This window comes from Etheostoma spectabile, unplaced genomic scaffold, assembly GCF_008692095.1.
Source record: "Etheostoma spectabile isolate EspeVRDwgs_2016 unplaced genomic scaffold, UIUC_Espe_1.0 scaffold50, whole genome shotgun sequence".
Lineage (NCBI taxonomy): Eukaryota > Metazoa > Chordata > Actinopteri > Perciformes > Percidae > Etheostoma > Etheostoma spectabile.
This window is the reverse complement of record NW_022605620.1, coordinates 314,650-330,480: the sequence shown is the minus strand read 5'-3', so window position 1 is coordinate 330,480 and position 15,831 is coordinate 314,650. Positions and strand designations below refer to the sequence as shown.

Below are 15,831 nucleotides of genomic sequence, written 5' to 3'. Positions count from 1 at the left end.
AGATGTATGAGTATTAGTCCTTAGTATTGAGACTGTATTATATTAAGATACATTGTAATTTAAATGGACGTTTATTAATAGATTATTTAGTATAAGATTTATTCGTTAGATACATAGTATCTAGCTTGTGTTGTATTAGACCTTAGTTTCTATAGACATGTATTAGTATCTAGATACCATTCGATTTCTAGATACATGCGTATACTCGCAGGTGTATATTCTATGTATGGATTCGTAGTATAGATCCTTATTATAAAACAGTTATAGTATTAGATCCCTTGTTCTAGGACTATTATATCTCGCTCTCTTCTCGTCTCCTCTTTTTACTGTCGTCGATATCTTGTCTTCGCTCCCGTCGTCCTCCCTACCTTACGCTTTCTCGCTCCATTCGTATCCGCCCCTTCGTCGATGCCGTCCTTTTCATCCCCTGCTCTTTGCTTCTCGTCTCTGTATTAGTACTTCGCTTCTCTTCGTCTCCTGGACATCATTCGTCTATCGATTCCCTTAGTCTTAGATGCCGAAGCCCCCATGACCCCGCGTCACTATACCAGCCCTATCATTAAATCCTTTTCGGTAACCGGGCGGTTTATTTAATGTTTAAATATTTCCCCTTGTTTTGTTTACACGGAGCACATGCCCATTGTGAGTGGACGCCTGTACCAGTGCCAACGTGAAAAAACAAAAAAACCTTGTGTCGACGGAGAGGTACTTTAGTCTCAAACGTGCTTTTAAAAGTCGATGTCGCAGCGTGGAGTTAGCCTCCAACTGCGTGGCTGAGGGTTCCTCTTCTACCCACCTGGCCCGCCCCGCCAACGCCGTCCGTGTGGTCGGGAGCATCTCACAGCTGGTGACCACCGTACTGCAGCTCCGGGGTCAACAGCTCGCCTCTGGTCCTCGTCCTGGTCCTCGTCTGGTCCTCGATCCTGCAAGCCCCGGGTGGACGGAACAGCCCCAGCGGAGCCTCCCCACTCTCGCCGACAAGCCCCCTATCCTGATTCCGTTCTCTCACATTTTTCCCGCCACGGCAAAACACTCGTACTGTCGGAGCTGCTCGATTAGGATAAGAATGAAGCTACCTCCATCGTGATCACCCAAAATCAGATCCCATGACATGAGTTCCTTTCATTTTTTTTAAGAAATTTCAAACAAGTATGTAAGGAGAATGACTTCAACGCAGAACTGAGTACACGTTTAATATAACCTTGATTTTCCGAATACGATACATCCTTCGTATTTAAGCCACCAATCTACTATATTATTGCGATTTTAAACAAGCCAGTGCAAACTGTCATGCAAATATTGCCCCTTTGTAACCTTTTTTTCCCTTCTCGCTCACAGCCTCACTGGTACCCTACATTGACTTGAGCCGAGTCAATATCAGCTGCTTTATCCGCCTATGCAGATATTATTTTAATTTAATCACACAGCGTCTGCACACCCACTAGCCATGTATTTCAAATTTCATTTATTTAGCTAAATTCCTGACTTTTCTGCAGTGGTTTTAATTCGATTCTGGCTTTTTCTAGCTGTGAACTTGCGTAATTTGGTATCACATACCTGGGAATGTACAAATAGAAGAAGAAATCTTGATTGACAAGTCCCGATTCTGCTTCGAAGAAGGTCCCTAAGGACCGTCCGAGCCGTCGTTAACGGTCCTGGGTCTCGTCTCCTGGAGCTCTGCCTCGCCTCGAGATCCTCACTCCGCCTCCGCCTTCCTCCGCCTCCTCTGAGGATGCGGAGTGAAACCCTGCATAGCTGGGATTCTTGCTTCGCTCCATCCTCCACCCGCCGTCTCCCCCCAGCCGTGCGGGGGATCCCGGGACCTCCTCAGGAGGACCCGTTTCCCTGGTCCGCTGGGCTGGGGCCGGCTCACGTCTGAACGTATGTTCCTCAGAACATCCCCCCGTTTTCCCTCCCACTTCCAGAAGAAACAGGATAGCACACAGATTTTCAGGATTCACCACCTTCCTCATAAACATTGAACAATTTAAGTTTTATTTTTATGCTTTAAAATGTTCTCCCCCAACCGCCCCGAGTGTTTTGTCTGGAAATTTTAACTTGCGGAGCACAACCGTCACTACGTTCCTTCAATCAGCAAGGTTGAGAAGAATCCCAAGGTCCCGGTATACAAAGGGTGGGGGTGGGGGGTCGGGCTTTATGCATTTGCTGCCCTACTCATGGAACAATTACCACCTTACTTGACTTGGACCCTTATGGGATACTATGGACCATATGGATACTATGAGGACCATATGGTATCACTATGTAACCATAATTTGATACTATGAGGACACCATTGTATGTTATGACTGATGTGACCATTATGGTCTGGCGGTACAGGACCCATTATGGAATACTATGGACCATTATTGCGTCTATGGAACATTATAGGCATACTATAGGGGACCATATGGGGATACTCTTGTGCCGATTATGGTGGATCCTTGGGCATTCTGGATCTTCAGCAAAATGGGACCATTATGGGTACTATGGGACCATATGGGATACTAGCTGGACCTTATGGGATACTATGGGCACCCTTATTGGATACTAATGGGGCCACATTATTAGGATCCTATGGACCATTTATGGGATACTATGGGACCATTACGGTATACTATGGGCCCTTGATGGTATCCATTGGACCTTTGGACCGTTCTAGGTTGGGACAATACTGGGCTACATCTATGGACCTTTGGGACAATATGGGACCTTTGGGTACCCTTGTTGAGACACATTCTGGGTAGCTATGGGAACCGTTATGTACAATATGGGGACCTATTGGACCATTAATGGGACATTATGGGACCATTATGGGACATTAATGTGACATTATGGGACTTATGGGACCATTTACCTATGGTACATTATAGACCTTACATTAGGGGACTTAATGGGACCTGACATTATGTTACATTATAGGACCTTACCTATGGGGCCATTATGGACCATTCACATTCTTTGGACTTAGTACCATTACATTTGGGACATTCTAGGACCATTTACACTATGGCGACACATACTAGGGACTTTAATGGACCATTTGGGACCTTCCACATACGGGGATATTATTGACTTATGAGGCCCATTACATTTGGACATTATAGGCCCATTACACTATGGACCCTATGTCGGTACTTTTATGGGACATTGTGGGAACCGTACTTATGGATTTATGGGACATTAATGGGACCTTACAATTATGGGACAATTCTCGGACCATTACACTATGGACCTTATGGGACTTTTATGGGACCTTTGGACAATTACATCATGGACATTAAGGGAACCATACGTATGGACATTATGACATTATGGGACATTATGGGACCTATTACAGCCATATGAGGAACATTTACATTATGTGGCCCCAGTTTAGGGGACATTCAGCATGGGACATTATGGTGACCATTACGCATGGGACTCATGGGACCATTACCGCATACGGGACAATCATGGTACCATTAAAGCATGGGACTTATGTGACCTTACAGCTGGACATCATGGGACCATTCAGCATGGGACATCATGGGACCATTACAGCAAATAGGAGACATCCAATGGACCCTTATTAACAGGCTGGTCATCATGGTACCAATTACAGCATAGGGACATTATGGGCCATTACTTAGTTGGACATTATGGACCGTTATTGAACCATAATGGACATTATGGTACCATTACATAATGGGACATTATAACCATTATGGGACATTATGTGGAACATTGTTAGGACCTTTAACTACTCAAGTGATGACGAACCTTGAATAGCCAAGAATAACGCTGTATTTCGCACCTGTGGACTGTGTTTCTGCCCCTCCTTCCTCCTCTTCCTGCAGACGCGTCATCTTTCACGCACGGCACAGCGTCTGTCATTCGCTGCACTTCTCTTCCTTCCTCCTCCCCTCCTCCTCCTCTTCCCTCCTCCTACCTCTTCTTCCTCCCCCCCCTCGCTCCTCGCGTCAGAGTCCCTCGCCCCCCTCTGCGGGAGAAACATGTCTAGCAAAACAGTGGCGTAGCGTCAACCTGCCAGAATGGCGGCGGTGGCGGAGAACCTTGCCCCGGCTCCGGGCCCGGAGCCGGGTCTCGTGAGGCAGAGCCCCCGCGTGGTCCTGGTACCCCCGGTCCCAGCTCTGGATGCCATCTAGCCGCTCCTTCCGGCCTGGAGATACCAGCGGGGGGTGGGGGGTGGGGGGGGGAGAAGTACTCTTCATCCTCTACTCTGGCATTAGGTACTAACCCAACACTGGGACATACTCCTGGTCAAGTAGAAAGTACTGCGGGAAAATAGCCGTGTGGTATCATCGGGGAAATGTAGTTTTAAAAAGTCTTGGAAGTAGAATCGTCCCGTTGTATAAAAGAGAATCCATCCTCTGTTTTTGACATCATCATCTCGCTTAGTAACTAAATAACTAGTACCGAAATAACTGTAACTGGTAACTAACTACTAAAGCTATGTCCAATGAATTAGTGAGCAGTACGAAAGTAACTAGTACTAACTGTAACTAGTCACTAAAGTAACTAGTACTAAAGTCGAAAATACCCGTGATATTAATGAATTGCCACTACCAGTACATTTGAAATCGATTAATCTGGGTGAGTAGTTTTTTTCCATAAAGAAGTACAAAAGCTGAATGTCTTCTAGGTCCTTTGCACTCGGACGGACGCTAAATGTCTTCTGTGTCTTCTGTCCTCTGGGACAGGAAATAATGTCTTCTAGTTACTTTCTGTCCTCTGGGGCCGAAGAACATAATGTGCTTCTAGTGTCTTCTGTCCTCTGGGCGGATCTTAATGTCTTCTCTGTCTCTGGCCCCGGGAGCAGGAAAGCTGGACTGTCTTCTAGTGTCTTCGATCCTCTGTCCGGAAGCCTGCTGTCGTCTTGTCTTCTTTCCTCTGGGCAGCGGAAGCTGAATGGCCTTCTCAAGTGTCTTCTGTCCTCTGGGAACAGTATTCTGAATACTTGCCTAGTGTCTTCTGTCCTCGGTACACGGAACGGCATGTCTTCAATAGTGTCTTCTGTCTCTGGACAGGACAGCTGAATGTCTTCTAATGTCCTTCTGGTCCTCTGGGGACAGGAAGCTGACTGTCTTTAACTGTCTTCTGTCCGTCGACTGGGACAGGAAGCTGAATGGTCTCTATGTCATCTGTCCTCTGGGACAGGAAGCTGATGTCTTCTCTAGTGTCTTCTTTCCTCTGGGACATGAAAGCTAAAATGATCTTTGAAGATCGTGGACAAACGAAGCGCTCTGAGACGTCGTCTTGGGCTTGTTGGGGAAAACTGGATATCCCTTCATGCCCGAAAATAATCCACCCGTATCCCAGATTAATCAACGAAATTTACCTCCGTCTGCAGGGCTCTCTCAACCTCTCTTCTCGCTTCCTGTGTTTCCTGCCTGAGACTTCGGGAACAATCATTCTGTCCCTGTACGCAGTAAAATGGACAGATAACTGCAGTAAGCCATAAAACTCATAAAAGATGGAAAAAATGGGCCCTGGAAAGCAGCTGTTTGCCGGGGCAGAATAGAAGGAAGTTCATTACACAGAAGAGACTTCTATACAGTTTGGGACCCGAAGGTCTATTAAGAGACTCAGATACGTATTAGGGAACCACTAAAGGTCTATTATAAAGAGACTCAGATACGTATAAAGACACTAAGGTCTCTATAAACATAGACCTTGCATATCACATATAATAGGGACCACTAAGGTCTTCTAAGAGACTTCAGATACTCTTAGGGACCACTGGTCTATTAAAAGAGACTTCAGATACAGTTTATTACCACTAATGTCTTCGTATAAGCCACTTCCGATACGAGTGGGGACCCCTAGAGCTATATAAGAGACGTTCAGATACATATTAGGGAGACCACTAATGTCTATATAAAAGAGACTTCATACAGTTTAGGGAACCACTAATGTCTATCTAAACAGAGACGTCAATACGATTAGGGACCACTACGGTCTATATAGAGACTTCAGATTACAGTTATTGGCGACACTAAGGTCTATTAAAAGCGACTTATCAGATACATTTCATGAGTGACCACTAAGGTCTATATAAGAGACTGTCAGATCGTATGGGACCACTAAGGTTTGTATTCCATCTGGCCAGTTGTACAGTGCCCTCCTGTGTATACGTACCATGGTGGTTACGGGGTATCCAGTTTTAAGTTAGGGATCCCTTGGTCTAAACCGGTTAAGGAGCCCCCCTGCCCCGATAGAATACCCGTCCTTTTCATCCCGAGTACTCCTTCTGTACTTGTCTCGTAGTGGAAGTGGATGAGCAAGGATACAGTACTCACGCCAGACCAGCCTCACCAGACTGGTCCTGCGCTGGAGCCCGCTTCCACACTTGTGCGCTCTCCCCGGACAAGCTCCTCCCGTCGACTTCTTCCTGTAACTCCATTCGCCTCTGGGCCCGGCGGCTCCGTGAAGCCTGGTTCTCCCCACTCTGCAGGCTCAGCGCCTCAACCCCTCCTCTCCACCCCGTCCCCTGTCCGTCCCGGTCCCGGTCCCGGTCCTTGTCTTCAGCCAGCGTGTCCTGCGAGCTCTGCCCAGGCGTAACGCCATCTTTGTTGTTGTCCGAGCAGCCCCAGAAGGTTTCAGTTTACCCGAGTGTACTAAAACGGACCGCAGGTTTTTGTTGTTGTTGTTGTTGTTGTTGTTGTTTTGTCCGCGGGTCACTCGGACCCCTTATAAGATGTCACATCGATAATTCTTTTTACCAATCACCTACCAAAAAGGATAGGCTCGTTTTGCAAATACATTAATTACTTCTTTTATCCTCCTCTGATCTTACCTTTTTAGTTTATTTATTTCATTCATATTTCTGTTTTTTAACTCTAATAATGGTGTATTCGACGTAATGGTAGTAAATTTTTCTGTAAATACATGCACTAACATAACCAATACTTAACTAACAAACTTGTTTTAGAGAAAACGTTTTTCATTACCGGGATAGCAAATTTTGATTATTATTATTACAAATCTTGAGACTAAAAAAAAGTTGGCAAAATAGCAGTAAACTTTTTTAAAATTATTTCATGGCAAAAAAAAAAGTCTCTCTAAGAATAGTCCGGTCTCCGGCGTGGCAACACTTTACATCCACTCTCTGTCTCATCAATCAACGAGAGACGCGCAACCAGCTGTCTGGGGAATATTTTATATTTTATTAACTAACGGATTGCAACCAAAAGTGTTTTTTTTGTGTTCCGGTCCAGCCTAATGATATTTGGGTGAGATATTTTTCTCAAAATCAATTTTTAAAACTTTGATTTATATTCACAGTTTTATTTTTTTTTGTCATCAAATATTAGTATTGTTTCCCAGCGCACGGTACAGCAGACGAGCTGTTTCCAACGGAACGAACAGCAAGGCCAACCAGTGGCCCATGTGACACGCGGGAAACTTCCGCCTCAACTACCCTACCTTCACCGTAGCTGGTGATCTTAATTAATATATTAAATAATACGAGATTTTACCTGCAGAGGGAGTTCCGGCGTGAACAGACATCTTAAGACTCTTGTCTCCGGACCTTTGGTTCCCAACCGTTAAGTCCGAAAGCAGCCGATCCCCGCCGTGCCCGCCACCGTGCCCGCGCCGCTGGTGGTCCGCGACCCCGGCATGGCCGCGACGGTGCGCTGCTCCGCGCCACTTGACTGCGGCCCGGAGCTTGGGGGCACCGTTGGGTGTTCTTACACACCAGACGCCCATCCAAGACTTCCGGTGTCGCTGCGATGTGTTTCCGTTCTGACCCCTATAGTCTGAGGTCCGTGTGGGGGGGGGGGGGGAGGTTTGGAGGGTCACCTAACGTGCCCCTGTGCATCCCCCGAGACGGGGGGTGGGGCTCGCAACCCTGAACTGGAGGTTTTTTTCCGCATCCGCTGTGGGGCGCCGCCCTCTCGCTATCCCCTGTCCCACCCCCCCACCCCCTGGATGTCTATGTCCCCACCAGCTGTCACCCGCCCACCCCCGCCCCCCCCCCCCCCCCACTCCCCTGGCCCCGCCCCCCCCCCCCCCCCCCCCCCCCCCCCCCCCCCCTCCCCCCCCCCCCCTCCCCCCCCCCCCCCCCCGCCCCCCCCCCCCCCCCACCCCCCTTCTCCCCTAGCTTCTCTCGAATAAAGTTGATAAAAGACCCCACCCCCGTGACCCCCCCCCCCCAAAAAGTTCGGTCATGTATAATCATATATAATATATATTAAATCCAATATCTATAACTTATACATATAGTATATGCATAGCACACGTAACAATACACACACCACACAGACACACAACCTATTACACACGCAACACACACCACTACGATATACACACATGCACACACACTACTAAACATCTACACAACATGCCCACACAACCCTATATATAGCACACAGCCCACACTACCTGTACACACACACATGCACACCCACAACACACATATATACGACACACACACCACTAACCTTACACACATGCACACCACAACTATATATACCACACACACACACACACACTTCATAACACACCATGCACAACACACACACACACTATATACACACACACCACCACTAACTATCACACACACATGCACACAACCATATTGATCACACCACACCCACAAACAGAACTAACATATCCCCATGCAAACACACACACAGCCATATATATACACCCCCACACACACACTAATATACACACCCTCACATCTCCCTACAGCACTACAAATATTACACACGACACCTACATATATCACACACTACTATATACACCAACACACATATATAACTAAACATATACACACACATACAACACACATTACATATAAGTCACACACTAACATCCTCCCACACTAACATACCCAACACAACACAAAACTATCAAAGTACACACAAGACCACTCCATAATCCCACTACATATATACACCAACCACTATCACACTAACATATATCACACAACACTAACATATATAACACCACATACACACCTAACTAACACACATGCCACACACACACACATACCACACACACATAATCCTGAAATCTGCCTTTGGGGGGGCGCATTCATATTGGGGGGTCGGTGTCCTCCCCGGGACTTTCTAATAGTTTCTGAGTAGTGTTGCATAGTTCTGATAGTTGTCTGAATATTTTCGAATAGTTTTTCCTATAGTATTAACATCTAGCAGATTATTATAGATATTCGATTAGATCCCAACCAGGCTTGCTGGGAATCAGTTTAATATCCGGGTTCTGTCCTATTTCTCTCTCCTGAGATGATCCAGTTCTCGTACCCGCGGAACACGCTGAGGACCTCCTGCAGCAGGGGGACCCACGGCTCCACGAGTCCCCCCACAACTCCGTGCTGCACTCCCCCGTCCCTGATCGTGTTTCCGACTTCTTGGAAGGGTCTTCCTGTTTGTGGGCCTCTTTCACACAGCGGGTCCCACCCGAGCGCGACCGACCCCGCCGCGGATCCCTAACCTGGCGGCGGCTGCGGTGCCCAGCCGCCTCCTCCTCACCCGACCTCCTGGTCCGGCTCCGCCTCGGGCGCCTCGAGGACCCGCTCCGCGTCTCTCGCCTCCTTCCACCCGGGGGGACGCCGGGGGGTTACGTGTGCCGAGACCTCCTCCACGGCCCCCGTCCTGATGTTCGGATCGCTATTTCCATGTACGTTTATCCGAGCTCGGACGCTTTGCTTTGTTGTGATTTCGATTTTTCACGATACATAGAACGCAGTTTTAATTTCTGTGTTGCGATTCTAGAGGATTTTGAGAGTTTCATTTCTTTTTTCCCGCGTGTTTGTCTCCCCGTTCAAAAAAGGACATAATGTAGCATTTTTGTTCCCCTTTTTCCAAAATGAGTTGTAGTTTTCACGCACACCACACCTTACTCTATTTTTAACTTCTTTTTGAAATTGAATGAAATCTCCCCCCCCTACAGTTTCCGCCTGGCAATCTGGTACCAGTACAGGAGCGTATGCGGAACCTTCCACACGCAGGCTGGGCTGCAAGGGGTTTTGGACCGTTTCCCCTCTCCGGTACTGGCATCACAGATACCGTACTAGCATCACAGCTGACGGGGAATGCATCACAGGGGACCGGAGACCGGCATCACAGGTACCGGGGGGGCAGGCTCACATGGACCGGGACCGGCATCCGGGTACTGGCATCAATGGGACCGCATCACAGGGACCACGTGCACATCATACAGGGACTGAATAGACTGTTAGGACAGACCCGCGGTGGCCCATAGGTGGAAGGCGTTCTTCTCCGTAACGTGTTCTATGGCGATTTCGTTCGGCTTTGAAACTGTTGATCCTCCATCATAGCCCGCAGAGGAGCCATCCCCATCATAGCTCTCAGGGACCATCTCCTTATAGCTCCTCATGGATCATCCTACCATCATAGCTCCTCCGGGATCCCTCCTCCATCATCGCTCCCGCAGGAGAATGCCATCCTCGCCATCATAGCTGCTGCTTCAGAGGGAATCTCCATCGCTCGGCACTACATAGCTCTCGGGGTCCATCTCCATCATATCTCCTCGTTGGATCCATACCATCCACTCATAGGCTACACTCAGGGATCCTCCTCCATCATAGGCTGGCCCTCAGGGCTCCATCCATCCATCCTAGCTCCTCAGTGGAATCCATCCTCCATCCGTAGCTCATCAGGGATGCCATCTCCATCCTAGCTCATCACGGGATCGCATCCTCCTATCATAGCTCCTTCAGGGATGCCATGCCTGTTGCTATTATGTGCTCTTCTCCCGTTGCTCTACCGAAGCATATTTTCATAGCAATAATACATATTTTTCTGTGACTCCTATATGTCTCAAATCCTTGTGATCCGCGCTGATAAAAAAACATCGTGCTAGTCCGCCCCCCCCCCCCCCCCCCCCCACTCCCCCCCAGTGTCAGGCTGACAGGACTCTACACTGGGCGTAGCTCACGCCTTTGTAATGAGTTGACTTTGTAAATGACATCAGCTTTATCAAAACACATGAAAGAATAGAACAAAACAACAGAAAACATTTTACTTTACATTTACAACATTTTTGGATCAGGACCCTTTAGAAAAGCTAAGCAACGTTTTGGGACCAAATGCCAGAAAAATGCACTTTACATCAAAATGAACATGTCTTTTTTAAAGAATATCCCCATTTTTTTTTGTCTTTTTCTTATTCTCTTAATCCTCCTGCGTTGAGAACCAGTGATTTACATAGGGGTGTGTGTGTGTGTGTGTGTGTGTGTGTGTGTGTGTTGTGATGAATTGGACTGAAGTGGCGGATATCACTGTTAAAGGTATTTCACAAATCAGAAGAAATATAGAATATGCTTATTTTGGAAAATAAACTTAACTACTGAGTAAACTACTAATGAGGGAACTTTCTCTTGAAATATATGTTGCAGAGTTGGAAAAAAAAAAGTGTAAACAATTGGTGTAAGAAATAATGTAGTTTGGATCATATTTGATAAATTATGCTTTTGGGAAAAACATGCAACAATTTGTGAGTGACAGACGGATTTGGCCTTTTTTTTGTTCCTCTTTAAAGGAGAAATCCGGTCGATTTCAACAGCTCTGTTGTTTTTTTAAATGGTAATGCTGTCAGTAGACAGCCCAATGCTCTGTATGATACAAACAGTCGTTATAGAGTCAACAACAAGCATGTCTCAGTAGAGAACCACCAACCGGTTCAAAAAGACTAAGGCAATCAGTGTCTCAGTAGAGAGAAACTAACGCAACAGTCTGGCAGTAGAAGAGAAACTAACCATCAGGTCTGTCAAGTAGAGAGGGAAACTAACTGCACAGGTCTCAGTCGAGGACTACAATGTTGTAGTAAGAAGACTAACCAAGTACCAAGGTCTGTCAGTAGAGAGAGAGCTAACGAATGCAGGTCTGTCAGTAGAGAGAGAGTGGTTAAACAAAAAAAGATTGACTCGGTCTTCAGTAAGGGCTAATCCTCAGTCGTCAGAAGAGAAGACCTACCAATCAGGTCTGTCGTAGAGAGAGAAAATAAGGTTTAGTAGGAGAGCAGCTAACCAATCAGGGCTGTCATAGAGAGAGACAACCAATCAGTTCATGTCGTAGAGGAGCTAAGACCAATCAGTCTGTCGTAGGAGAGAAAATAACGCAATCAGGTCGTCGAGTGAGAAGACCTACAATCATGGTCTTCAGATAGAGAGGAAACTTACCAATCAGGTCTGTCAGTAGAGAGAAACCTGAACGCATATGCAGTCTCAGTAGAGAGAAACTTAAACCATCAGGTCTGTGAAGAGCAATAGAGAAGAACCTAATCAATCAAGAGTCTGTCAGTAGAGAAGCTACCCATCAGGGTCCAGTAGCATATAGACTAAGCCATGCAGGTCTGTCATTAGAGAAAACTAACCAATCAGTCTGTCGAGGTAGAGAGAACTAACCAATCAGGTCTGTCAGTAGAGAGAAACTAACGTCAATCAGGTCTCAGTAGAGAGAACTAACGCAATCAGGTCTGGTCTAGAGAGAAACTAACCAATCAGCGTCTGTCATTAGAGGAAACTACACGCGAAGTTCATGTCTCAGTATGAGAGAAACCATAACCAACTCGTGCTGTCTGACCCCGAGTTAGCCTCCTGCTAACGTTAGCAGCCCAAGCATTTCGAACAGGGACAAGGTTTAAAGGTGTTTTTAAGCCTCATTTTCTTTATACAAGTTCACCATGTCATTAAGGTGGCCCCCCAACCTCATGTTGCAGTTGATTCCTTTCTGTGCAGTGATGCTACATGAATTGGGGGGTTCCCTGTGATGCCGGTCCCTGTGATGCCGGTCCCTGTGATGCCAGTCCCTGTGATGCCGGTCCCGGTCCCTGTGATGCCTGCCCCGGTCCCTGTGATGCCGGTCCCGGTCCCTGTGATGCCTTCCCCGGTCCCTGTGATGCTAGTCCCGGTCTCTGTGATGCCGGTCCCGGAGAGGTAAACGTGCCACAACCCCTGCAGCCCAGCCGCTGCAGTTTCATAGCTCCTGTCCTGGTCCAGAGTGCAGCGAACCTGTAGGGGGGGGGAGATTCATTTCAATTTCAAAAAGAAGTAAAACTAGTAAGGTGGTGCTAGTGAAAACTACAAACTAATTTTGAAAAAGGGACAAAAATGTCACATTTATGTCCTTTTTTGACCCGGGAGACAACACGAGGGTTAAAAAAGTAAATTGCAACTCTCAAATCCTCTAGAATCGCAACACAAATTAAAACTGCGTCTATGTATCGTGAAAGAATCGAATCACAACAAAAGTAAAGCGTCCGAGCTCGGATAAGTACCTGGAAATAGCGATCCAGAACATCAAGGACGGGGTCCGTGGCGGAGGTCTCGGCCCCGTCCCCCCCCGGGTCCCCCCCCGGCTGGAAGGAGGCGATGACGCGGCACGGGCCCGAGCCCGAGGAGGAGCCCTGATCCAGGAGCTGCGTGAGGAAGGAGGCGCTGTCGCACAGCAGCGCCGCCAGGTGGGCCGCGCGGGTCGGTGCGCCCGGGTGGGACCCGCTGTGGGACCCGGACCCACACAGGAAGCCCTCCAGCCCGTCGACCACGATCAGGGACGGGGGCGTGGGGGACGTGTGGGGGGACTCGTGGAGCCGGGCCACCTGCTGCAGGAGGTCCTCCAGCGTCCGCGGGTACGAGAACTGGATCCTCTTCAGGAGGAGAAGAAACCGGATTAAACTGAGTCCCAGCAGCTGGTCTGGGATCTAATCTAATATCTAATCTAATAATATGCTAGATTAGATAACTATTAGATAACTATTCAAAACTATTCAAAACTATTCAGAACTATTCAACACTATCCAGAACTATTCAGAACGTCCCTCGGGGAGGACACCCAGACCCCCCAATATGATATGCGTGTGTGTGTGTATATGTGTGTGTGTGCATGTGTGTATATGTTAGTGTGTGTATGTGTGTGTATATATGTTAGTGTGTGTGTATATATGTTAGTGTGTATATGTGTGTTGGTGTATATATGTTAGTGTGTGTATATGTTAGTGTGTCTGTGTGTAGGGTGCCGTGGTCCGGAGATCTCGGACCCCTGTCCCCTACCGCTCGTGGTCCCCACCGACCTCGGCTGGAACCGGTGAATGTGCGACATGACCCAGCCCCGGTCTCCGGGCCCGAGCCCGAGGAGGAGCCCGGAGCCAGGAGCGGCGTGAGAAAAGGAGGCGCTGTCCACAGCAGCGCCTCTCGCCAAAGGCAACGTGGGCGCGCGTTCGACGTAACGGATGCGGCCCGGGTGTAGGGGAACCAAGCGCGATTTGGGAAACCACGGCACCCTAACAGGAACAGCCCTCCCCCTTTCTAGGGTCGACGACACTCATCGTATCAGTAACGTGAAGCGGGCGTGGGGACGTGGGGGTGGCACGCTCTTGAGCCGCCACCTGCGTGCAGGGGAGTTCACCTCACAGCGTTAGTAACTCCGCTAGCTAAAGGATGTCGTCACGCACAACTTGGATCCTCTTTCGCGTAGGTAACTAAACCGGTTTCAACTGAGTCCCGCAGTGGTCTTGATCTAATCTAATACTCATTCTAATCAATACTTGCCTAGATAGCATAACTATTAGATAACTATTCAAAAACTATTCAAACTATTAGAACTATTCCACACCTATCCAGAACATTTCTGAACGCCCTCGGGGAAGGACACCCAGACCCCCCAATATGTATGTCGCCCCAGTAGTTAGTGCTTTGTTGTGTGTGTAATTTGTTGTTTGGCATGTGTGTGTAGTGGTGGTTATGTGTGTATGGTCATATGTTGGATTGTGCTTGTATGTGTTGTGTCATTTATATGTTGCAGTGTGTCGTGTATTATAACGTTAGTTGTGTATAGGTGTGTTTGGTCCGTCTATATGTTTAGTAGCGTGTGGTATATGTTAGTGTGTCTGTGTGTATATTGTTTAGTGTGCGTGTAGTCGTGTATTGTTATGTGTGTATATGTTTGTGTGTGTATAATATGTAGAATGTGTGGTATGTGTGTGATTATATGTTAGTGTTATAATGTGTGTTGGTGTATATATTTGTGTTGGCTGTATATTAGTGTTAGGGTGGGTATATGTTAGTGTTCTGAGTCGTGTATATATTTGTTCGTGATCTGGTATAATGTTGCGTTGCTTTCTCTGTGTGGTAGATATTTTTAGTGTGTGTGTATATGTTAGTGTGTGTATATGTTTGTGTGTGGTGTGTATTATATATAGTGTTTGTTGTGTTCATGTGTTTATTATATTTTAGTGTGTGTGTGTGTGTGTGTATATATTTGCTGTGTGTGTGTGTTGTGTGCATGTGTGTGCTGTATATATATGTATATGTGTGGTGTGTGCATGTTGTGTATATGTTAGTGATGTTGTGTGTGTGTGGTGATATATGTGTGTTGGGTTGTGCATGCTGTGTGTTGTCTGTTAGTGTGTGTGTGTGTGTTAGCTGTTGTGTGTATAGTTGTGTGTGTTGCTAGTGGGTGGTGTGTATTTATATTGTGTTTCGAGTTGCTAGGGGTATAGTTATGTGCGGTGTGTGTCATGATGTGGTATAGTAGTGTGTGTTGTGCGTGTGGTACTATATTGATGTGTTCGTTGTGGTGATAATTGTTATATGTAGATTATAGAATACCTATAGTATTATAGTATATATATAGATATATGATATTTTCTAAGTGACCCTTAATCTGTTTACTTAGGGGTAGGGGGGACTGTCTTTTTCCACCTTTATTCGTAGACAGCTAGGAGGGAGGGGACAATGGGGGGAAGGGGGGGCGGGGGGGGGAGCGTGTGGGGGGGGGGTGGCGACTGCAGGATTCACCACAGATCGGATTCGGAAAAACCTTCCCGTCAGGTGCGAACCAC

General features: G+C 47.2%; 1 protein-coding gene across 1 annotated transcript in view; it reads right to left on the bottom strand.

Annotated features, from left to right (window-relative positions):
- Positions 1-12,700: 12,700 nt before the first annotated feature.
- Positions 12,701-15,831, bottom strand: part of swsap1 (SWIM-type zinc finger 7 associated protein 1) — a 3,621-nt gene continuing 490 nt past the window's right edge. Inside the window, exons 2-3 of the mRNA XM_032511873.1 lie at positions 13,270-13,638; positions 12,701-13,003 (exon numbers count right to left, since the gene is read on the bottom strand). Coding sequence (XP_032367764.1) covers positions 12,701-13,003; positions 13,270-13,638 — 672 coding nt within the window. The remainder of the gene's footprint in view (positions 13,004-13,269; positions 13,639-15,831) is intronic.